Source organism: Pteropus vampyrus, unplaced genomic scaffold (assembly GCF_000151845.1).
Source record: "Pteropus vampyrus isolate Shadow unplaced genomic scaffold, Pvam_2.0 Scaffold446, whole genome shotgun sequence".
NCBI lineage: Eukaryota > Metazoa > Chordata > Mammalia > Chiroptera > Pteropodidae > Pteropus > Pteropus vampyrus.
The window spans coordinates 94,408-103,976 of NW_011889227.1; the positions used below are offsets into that span (position 1 = coordinate 94,408).

At 57.6% G+C, this 9,569-nt stretch overlaps 2 protein-coding genes across 3 annotated transcripts in view; one reads left to right on the forward strand and one right to left on the reverse strand.

Moving 5' to 3' along the window:
* CABP2 (calcium binding protein 2) overlaps positions 1 to 1,191 on the reverse strand; it is a 9,839-nt gene extending 8,648 nt beyond the window's left edge. The window contains exons 1-2 of the mRNA XM_011381643.1: positions 1,027 to 1,191; positions 804 to 834 (exon numbers count right to left, since the gene is read on the reverse strand). Coding sequence (XP_011379945.1) covers positions 804 to 834; positions 1,027 to 1,191 — 196 coding nt within the window. The remainder of the gene's footprint in view (positions 1 to 803; positions 835 to 1,026) is intronic.
* Positions 1,192 to 6,680: 5,489 nt separating this feature from the next.
* Positions 6,681 to 9,373, forward strand: LOC105306557 (glutathione S-transferase P-like). 2 transcript variants are annotated; one of them, XM_011381619.2, is made up of 7 exons: positions 6,681 to 6,739; positions 6,886 to 6,921; positions 7,362 to 7,468; positions 7,556 to 7,643; positions 8,619 to 8,722; positions 8,826 to 8,933; positions 9,120 to 9,373. In XM_011381619.2, coding segments are annotated over exons 1-7 (633 nt in total). In that variant the 5' UTR covers positions 6,681 to 6,738; the 3' UTR covers positions 9,309 to 9,373. The 2 variants fall into 2 exon arrangements, with proteins under 2 accessions (XP_011379921.1, XP_011379922.1); XM_011381620.2 differs by lacking the exon at positions 6,681 to 6,739 and having other exon boundaries at positions 6,760 to 6,921; positions 7,306 to 7,468.
* Positions 9,374 to 9,569: the final 196 nt, after the last annotated feature.

The window sequence follows — 9,569 nt, forward strand, 5'->3', positions numbered from 1 at the left end:
CTCACACGAGATTCTGCCCACCCACTCGACCCTTCCAGGGTTCAGCCCAGGCGCCTGGCCTCGGCCTCTCCCCGTTAGCCCTCCTACCTTAGGCCCCCGGTGTCGGGGCCGCTTGGCACAGTTTCCCATGGGCCCCGGAACCATGCCAGGCCTGCAGTTCCAGGAACGGCCCAGGGCTGGGCCCCAGCGGGCGCTATGGGCTCCCGCCGGCCCCCAGCCGCTCCCAGTGAGAGTCTGGGAGCACTGCAGGGGATTTTCCTAGGGTTTTGTGGGGAAGATCGGGGGCGGGTGGGCAGGCGGGGAGCCCTGGGCACGGGGGCTTGGGTCCTAATCCGGGATTATCTCTGAGCATCTCTGCTGGTGAGGGAGGCCACTCGGGCCCGAGGCCCCCTGGAATGCCCAGCCTCCAGTGCTCACTCTTGAGGGTCTTCTAGACACCCCCTCTCCAACATCTTTCTCTCCCCAACCCCTACTCCTAATCTCTCCCAATCTGGAGAGATTTAATGTCTTCAGAAGGAGGGCCGGACCTGGGAGGAGGAAGCCAGGTGCCCAGCGTGCCAGGGCGAGCTGGGGCATCTCTCCCGTCAGAATGGCAGGTGATGGTATGAACTCTGCAGATACCACGCCCCCCCCAACTTCCTGTCCTGAGAGAGGAGGCAACCTTGTCCCAGCCCAAGAAGCCCCTGTTCCTTCCTGCCAGGACCCTGGCTCTCAATTCAGAGCACCTGCCCAGCCTGCCTGCCCTTGGCAGCTCTTGGACCAGCCCCTGACGCCTGTACTTGGACAGATTGTAGGGAGCTGACCTGTGGTAGCACGGGCTGACCAAAAGGCTTCCTGAGGGCAAAGGTAGGGAGGAATGCCAGCTGACCGATCCGCTTACCTCTCTATCCGCATGCATGCCCGGGCTTTTCTCCCTGGGCTTGGCCCCGGGTCTGTCCTATAGAGCCCCAGTTGGGGTGTGGGGTCCCCGTTGCTCCCTCATGGTCCCCTCAGTTGAGGACAGCCCCATACCCCTGCTCACTTTACCTGCCCGTAGGCCGCCTGCACCTGGGCCTCGAGCTCCCGCAGGAGCACCCGCCGCCTGGTGGCTGCTGGGTTGGCAGCGGCTCCACTGGGCCCTGCAGTGCCCTCAGAGAGCTTGGGGTCTCCTGTGGGGAGGCTGTCACCTGCTGGGCCCTGGGGAAGGGCCATGGAGACGAGGGTTTGGCACCTCCTGCTGGCTGGGGGACACGGCCCCACTCCAGTCTCCCCGGTCCTGTGGGTGGGTTGATTAGTGAGCAGCTGTGGGTGTGGTCCCCAGAGGTCTCTGCGACTCTCTTCCTTGTTCCTCGCTCCGCTCCGTGGGTGGATAGGGCCCCAGACCCCCCAAGTCTCAGATCTCTCCTAGCTTACCGTGCCCCTCACACAGCCCCTCCCCGCAAGTCCTAGCCTTCCGCTCATCCCCCACCCGCCAACCTTCATGCTGGCCACAGACTGCGCCCGGGGCTCCACAGGACCACCTGCGCAGCCACCAGCCTCTCTGGCTCCTGGTTTTTAATCTCCCCACAATCCTTTCTCCTCCGTTTCTGTCCTGCTCTCCGGCCCTCTGGCCCACTGCTCTGTCTGACATTTCCTACAGTTCCTTTTTCCACCTCTATCCACTGCTGACATTTGTGTAGAGGTGTCTGTGGGGCTCTCTGACCACTCAGCCCATCTCTCTGTCACTTCCCTCTCTCTGTCGCTTGGGGCTCTGTCTTACATTGGTCTGTCTATCTGTCTTTCTGTCTGTTCATCTTTGTTCTTCAGTTCTCCCCACTACCCCGCTCCCAGGACGACTCCCGGATTCTGGAAAGACAGGTCTCCCCAGCCCCACCCCAGACCTTCCCACTTCACCCACCACAGGGTACCTGTGCTTCCTCACCTCCCCACTCCTGCTGTCACCGCCCCCTAGCTTCTGCTGACCTCCGACCTCCTGCTTCTCAGAGAAAAGAGTGGGGCGGGCCAGGCAGTCCCCCCTTGTTATGTCCCCAACCCACTTACCACCTAGCTGCCTGCTCCTCACCTCCCAGAATGAGGTCAGTTGTCCTGCCCCGGTCCTACTCCAGGCCTCTCATGATTTATTCACCTGCCCCCCGCACCAGCTTTTGTCCGAGGGAACCAGATCCTGCCAGACACCTGCCACCTGAGCTGCTGGCTCTGGCCTCTCTCGCCATGTGTGGCCATCCATTCATGTGTCCCTTTTGCAAATATCTGAGGCTGGCTGGGACCCAGATCCAGGCCAGCTTTTGGGGCCACAGGACAGACACCACTCTGCCCAAAGGCCCAGCTCTCAGTCATGTCTAACACAGAAAAGGGCCAGCAGACAACTTCCAAGCGCTTGGGACACCCAGCCAGGCATGGGGGGGGGTGGGCTTCATGGAAGAGGTGAGGGGGTGGGCAACATTCTCGGCATCGCCCACCCATGCTTAACCTGGGTCAGTGCTGGGGTCCCCGGTGGGGACCAGCTGTGACCCTGGAGGGCTCCAGGTGTTGGAATTGACAGAGCATGTTGGGTGGAGGCTGTTGGGAGGAAGGCAGGGTCAGTAGCCACTGGAGAGGGTATGGCTGGCAATTAGTTGAAGAAAATTTTAGAGGGGCTGAATTTTCAGCAAATGTTTGTGGAGCACCTGCTGTGCGCCCTCCTGGATGCTGGGACCCAATTCCTGCCTCCTAGAACCTTCTGCCTGGCGAGAGATGTGCCTTCAACAAGCCCAGAATGACGGCGGAGGAGCCACTGCAGGAAGGGCCCAGCAGGCTGCTGTGACTGAGGGGCTTGGAAGTGAGGTGTGAGCCAAGACCAGAGGGGTGAAGAGAGGGGTGGCTATGCAGGCCGAGGGAACAGCCACCACCCAGCCCTGACAGCCTGAGGATCTGGGGAAAGCCCAGGCTTGCGAGGCGCGTGGACGGTCAAGGGCCAGAGGGGCGTGTTGTGACCATTCACGCTGACTATCTGAAGGCTTGGCCTCTGGCATCCTTCAGCCCCTCTGCACCCTGGGTTCCATCTCCTTACAGAGGCCAGGAGCGCGCTGCATTCCAGGCAGCACTGCGAACATCCCTCAGAGACAGACAGGAGCTCTCCCATTTTATGCAAGGTCTTGAAAAGCACCTGCAGGCCTGGGTTCCCCCAAGCCCTCGCCATGTGACTCAGGCAAGGTGTTTCAGCTCTCTGAGCCTTCGTTTTCTTATCTAGAAAATGAGGTTTGACTTAGTACCTGCCTCACGGTGCCTTTGTGAGAATTAAATGGCAAAGGACCTAGCAGGTTGGTGAGGACACCAGAAGGGCTCAAAAAAATGGTGTATGCCACATGTGATAAATGACTTCATGTCCAAATAGCCCCCTAAGAAGGTGGGAAGTGGTGAGAAACGTGTGTCCCAAAGTACAAGCCAAAGTAGTGGGGCTATAGCGGGTCAGGGTACAGTGAGTGAAGTGTTTTTAATCAAGGAGCAAAGCCTTTGTGTCTAGGTGAAGAAAGCCTGGCTTAGAAATCCTTCCTGGCTCTTGTTCAATGAACAGCATTCAGGGCGTTCATCTTGGTGCTTTTGACTCACATGTTTCGACTTAGCCAAGCTGAGGTCCCAGGTCTAGTGTCCAGGATGTCCAGATGGATCAGTGGTTGACATATAGGTGGATGGGTGGACAGCTGGGTGGATAGGTGAGTGGTTGGTTGGATGGGTGGATGATCTGAGGGATTGATGTTTAAATGGTTGGTAGCTGGAAGGATGGATGATTGAGTAGGTGAATGGAAGGGTGGACAGGCAGTTGGATGGATGAACAGGTAGATGAATAGTCGGGTGGGTAGATAGGAAATTGGATGGATGAATGGACAGGTGGATGAAGGGATGAATACATGAATAAATGGATGGTTGGATGGATGGACAGGTGGGTGGCTGAATGGATAGAAAGATAGGTCAATGATTTGATGGGCTAATGGTTAAATGCTTGGTAGTTGGATGAATACATGATTGCATCGATAGGTGGTTGGGTGGATGATCGAATGGATGGAAAGATGCATGGTTTAAAAAAATGGATGGATAGTGGGGTTGATTTGGTGGGTAGTTGAATGAATGGGTGGATAAATGGATAGGCAGAGGTTTTGATGGACTGCTGGTTGAATGTTTGGTCATTGGATGGATGGATGATTGGGTAGATGGATGTACAGATGGGCATACAGATAGACTGCCAGTGAAGGTCTTATATCCTTCATTAAAAGAGCCCTTTAGGGTGGAGATAGTTAAGATATGGACCTTACCTACTTCGGTATCTCTCGTGATGTCTAACCCACTCATTGCCTGACACATAGTAATCAATGTGGGAATGAAGAATGTGTCTCTCCAGCTCCCTCCACTCTGAGCTGTGATTCCTCTGATGGCAAAGATGATGGCTCCTTCTCCACTCTGTTCCCCCCAGGCCAAACCCAGGCTCGGCATCTGGTAAGCACCATACACAGAGCCATGTTGAGACATCACTTCACACTTACTAAGATAGCTAAAGTAAAAAAGAAAGATAATAACAATGTTTGGTGAGGACATGAAGTTGGAACCCTCATCTGATGCTATTGGATTTATAACCTGGCACAGCTCCTTTGGAAGAGTTTGGCAGTTCCTCAAAATAAGTTACCATATGACCCAGAGATGCCACTCCTAGGTACATACCGAAGGGAATTGAAACATAAGTTAGAACAAAAATTCATATGCAAATGTATATAGCAGCATTATTCATAATAGCCAAAAAGTGAAACAACCCAAATGTCCATCAACGCATGAATGGGTAAACAAAATGTGACATATCAGCACAGTGGAATATTATTCAGCCATAGAAAGGAATGATGTACTGATAAACCTTGAAAACATTATGCTAAGTGAAAACAGCCAGACGCAAAAGACCATACAGCGTATGATTTCATTTATTTAAAATGTCCAGAATAGGCAAATCCATAGCGACAAAAATAGATGGAGGGACGAGGAATGACTACTAATAGGTACAGGGTTTATTTTGGGGTGATGAAAATGTTCTGGAATGGGGTAGTGGTGATGATTGCACAGCACTGAATATACTGAAAACCACAGAATGTGCACTTTATAAGGGTGAATTTTATCTAACAATAAGGCTGTTTATATTTATTTAAAAACCCACCCGAGACAGGTGCTGATGTCCATGTGGATCGGAGGTGGTGGTTGGACACAGGGAGGTGCCTGGCCAATTGGAGTGGGAAAGCTGTGCTTCTGAGCTCCAGATCAAGAGACCCCAGGGTGGCCTCAGAGCCGGACCACAGGCCGGGCCTATGGAGCCAGAGGACTGTGGGTAAAAACAGCCACCTAGAACAAGCAAGAGCCAAGCCATCCTGGTGCCAGCTTGCCCAGGAGATCTGAGCATGATGGCTGGAGGGTATGAGCTGGCAGGAGGCTCTTCCCCTGGATGGCAGGGGGTCTCGCATTCTCCCAAGCCTGTGATGCTTGTGCACAGAGGGAGGGCATGCGTGTTCCGGGCCAGAGCATGGGAATGAACCTCTCTGAGCCTTGGTGTCCGTGTCTGCATAATGGGAACAAGACCCCTTCCCTCCCAGGGTGTCGTGGAGATGAAACGAGACCATTTATATAGACTAAGCTGCTAAGTGCTGGGCAGATGTCCCTCCAGCTGTGAATCCAGGATAGAACTCAGCTCTGGCACCACCTCCCCCACCCTCTCTCAGCCCCAGGCATCTGTGGGCTCAAATGAGGCTAACGAATGCTGGCGATAAGATGTGCTGGGTTTTTTCCCATGCTTTTGGGGGTGCACTTTTGCACCCGATACCTTTCTCTCCTTGTGGCTCTGACAGGAAAACCAGGCTGAGACACCTGGCTCTGTCAGGCCCCAGGTGCCAAGGGAAGACCACCACGCCCACCGAGAGCCTCCCCGACACCCCCTGCCTCAGGAAGCATCAGCCAGGAGGAGATGGGCCTGCAGGGAGGCAGGCACTGGGCTCTGCCTGGCAGGACACAGCCCTGTGGGGGCCCGGAGGTCCTGCTCATTCCAGTCTGTCTGTCTTTCCATCCAACCATATCCCTAGGTCCAGCCTGTATTGGAAGAGTGCAGAGCACTTAGACTCAGTCAAAAAAAGGGTTTGGAGACAATAGGCCCTGATGAAGAAAGAATGAGGGTTAAACGTGAGGCCTCTGAAGCCAGTCAGATCTGGGTTCAAATCCTGTGTTACCTGGAGAAAGTTGACGAACCTCTCTGTGCTTTGGTTTCATCCTCTGTAAGATGAGGATCAGAATGGTACCAAGTCTTAGGGCTGTAATATTTGTAAAGTTCTCAATACAGTCCTCAGGCCTTGAGGGTTTGCTATTATTATTAGCACAGAGGGAGGATGTGTAAATGGAAATGTCCATCAAAATTGTATTCATTAATGCAACAAGTATTTATGGAGCACCTACTGTATGCTGGTGCTGGGGACCCAGCAGTGGGCAAGGCACTCAGTCCTGGCTTCTGTGGGCCCTGAGGAGTTATGGTTGTGGGGAGGGTGGTGGCTGTGGGTGCCTCCTGTACACACACTGCCCGTGAGCAAGTGAGACTGTCTGGCCTTGTCCCCACCACACCCGGCTGTGCCCTGGACCAAACTCAGAGACTTGGTACATTCCTGGGGTGGGGCAGGGAGGGATGAAGGGGTGGAGCGGAACCCTACAAATAAGGCCTCTGGGCTCCTCCCTACTTCCTGCCGCACTTGCACTTCGCCTCCTGCCAGTGAGTAGGGTCCGGACCGGGTAGGGGGTGGGCCCAGACTGAACCACCCTCTCTTCGGGGGGTCTGACAGGCAGGCTGCCGGCCTCTGGGCCCCACGGCCTCGCGGGCGGTCCTTCTTCATCGTCCTGTCTGTCTGTCTCTCCTAGTGGCGCCCTACACCATCGTCTACTTCCCTACCCGAGGTTTGACCCTTCCTCCTTCTGGAGGGATTAGGGCAAAGGCAGGGCCCAGGCCCCACGCTCAGGCTGCTTCCTGAACTTGGGCCAGAGTCCGGAGACGGATGGAGGGGGCGGGGCCGGGGGTCGTGGGGGCGGGGCCGGGGGTCGGGGCGGGGCCGGGCCGGGGCGGGGCCGGGGGCGGGGCGGGGCCGGGATGGCTTTCCTACTTGTTGCTGTATCTTCTTTCCTGGGGCACTGTGGGGCTGGGTATGGGCGCCCCGCCTCCTTAAGACACAGTTGGGACCATGTCTCCATGCTTCCTCTGAGGTCCATCCTCTCTCAGAAGGCTCCGAAGGCGAGGGTTTCTGTCCTCTCTGTCCCTTCCCCATACGCCTGACCCTTCTCCAGAGCACTGTGAGGCTGGGGTCTTTGCCCGTCCCCACACTCCTGCCTGCCCACACCAGGGCACTGCGAGGCCATGCGCATGCTGCTGGCTGACCAGGGCCAGAGCTGGAAAGAGGAGGTGGTGACCAAGGAGACCTGGCTGCAGGGCCCTCTCAAGGCCTCCTGTGTGCGTACAGGTGTCCCGTGGGGGCGGCAAAACTAAGGTGGGGACAGCCAAGCGCAGCACCTCTGACAGAGCTGTGCCCCCCTCCAGCTGTTCGGGCAGCTCCCCAAGCTCCAGGATGGAGACCTCACTCTGTACCAGTCCAATGCCATCCTCCGCCACCTGGGCCGCTCCTTCGGTGAGTCCCGAGGTCACAAGATGGCCAGCCCAGGAAAGTACCTGAGGGTTCCCAACAGGGTGTTCTGGGACCTGAGCTGCTGCACCTGCAGCCACTAGGGTCTTGCCCGGCTGAAGGGCAGCCTGGAGGAAGGGGCGGGGACAGGGTTAGGAGGGCTCTGGATTATGGGGCCGGGCAGCCCGTCCACCTGGGCTGGGGCAATGCAGCTCAGGTGAACTCCCAGCCCGGCAGCACCAGATGGGTTCACGGTGCCCACTTCCTGGATGACAGCTCAGAGGAGGCCGCCAGCTCCCATGTGTGTGCTGGGGCAGGCTAGAGATCACTGCGGGTGTGGCCAGAGGTCCAAGTAGATCTTCTGCCTGTTTCTTCATGCTCTGGCCTCCTCAGAGACTGGAAAATCCAAGGTTATAGAGGACAGGCCTGTGGTCGCAGGAACATGGCTTAGGGAGGTGGCTGCCTCTTTGGCCAGCCTGGGGTGGGTGGTGGGGGACAGAAAAGCCCCGGGTCCCAGGAGGACGCGGCAACTAGGGAAGACGGCAGCCGGGCCCAGGCTCGCCCTAACTTCTGTAGGGCCCGGGGCGAGGACAGAGGCCTGCTCTGCAGCCTGTCACCTCTTCCTGCCCCTGTGCTGTGGACACTTCGGCCCACACAGCCAGGTTCTGTCGAGCTTCATAAATGGCCCCCCTCAGGCCTAGGGAGGCACGCACAAGAGGCTTGGTCCACCCTTTCCAGGAACAGACTTGAGGGAGGGCACATGGGGCCAGGCCCCGGGGTGTGGCCTAGAAGGCAGGCACGGGCTTCACCCGGGTATTCCCCCTCGTACTCGAGGAGGTGGGAGCAGCAGTCGGTAGAGCAGGGCGCCCAAAGCAAGGGACCTGGGTGCCTGGGCCTGAGGCCTGCGGGCTTTTGGGGGAGAGGAGAGCAGCAGATCACCAGCCCAGATGGAACCTGACCCGCTGCCTGGCCACTGACCAGGGCTCTACGGCAAAGACCAGCGGGAGGCGGCGCTGGTGGACATGGTGAACGACGGTGTGGCGGACCTCCGCAACCTCTGCGGCCGCCTCATCCACCACGACTGTGTGAGCGGGGGCCTCGGCTGGTGTTCAGGGCCGGGGAGGGTGGCGGGGAGGTCACCCGGCCAGGCCCGCTGCATGCCACCACTGGGAACTCTGCCGTTCTCAGGAGGAGGACAAGGCCCGGTACATGCGGGACCTGCCAGAGCACCTGAAGCCTTTTGAGACGCTGCTGGCCCAGAACCAGGGGGGCCAGGCCTTCATCGTGGGCAACCAGGTGAGTGGCCGTCCCTGTCCTACCCCTGCAATGCCACCCTCTTCTTATAGACGGGAGGCAGGTACAGAGAGAGCATGTGAGCCATTTGTTGCTGGGCGCACCTAGGGGACGGCTCGGGCTCTTGGTCCCCCATCTCCCCAGACCCCTGCCTCCTCCCACCTGCTGCCCCCGACCCCTACCCTGCAGATCTCCTTCGCCGACTACAACCTGCTGGACTTGCTGCTGAACCACCAGGTCCTGACCCCCGGCTGCCTAGACTCCTTCCCCTTGCTCTCGGCCTACGTGGCCCGCCTCAGCGCCCGGCCCAAGCTCAAGGCCTTCCTGGCCTCCCCTGAGCACGTGAACCGCCCTGTCTTTGGAAGCCGCAAGACATGAACCCGCTTTGACCTCCCCTGGCAGAGTGGCTGTCCTTGGGAACCAATAAACACAATGAGAGGAAAGCTGTGCTGTGGTCTCGGAGGGGCCAGGTGGGCACAGGGGACCCTCACCACTTCCCAGGCTGCCTCGGGGAGGGTGAGGGCCAGGCTGGGCATCTAGGCCCTGAACAGCAGATGCCACCAGGACACAGAGAAGTTCCAAGGTCAGAGAGGAAGATGAGACTCCACACCTCAAGGATGCACCAGGAGGACTTCCTGT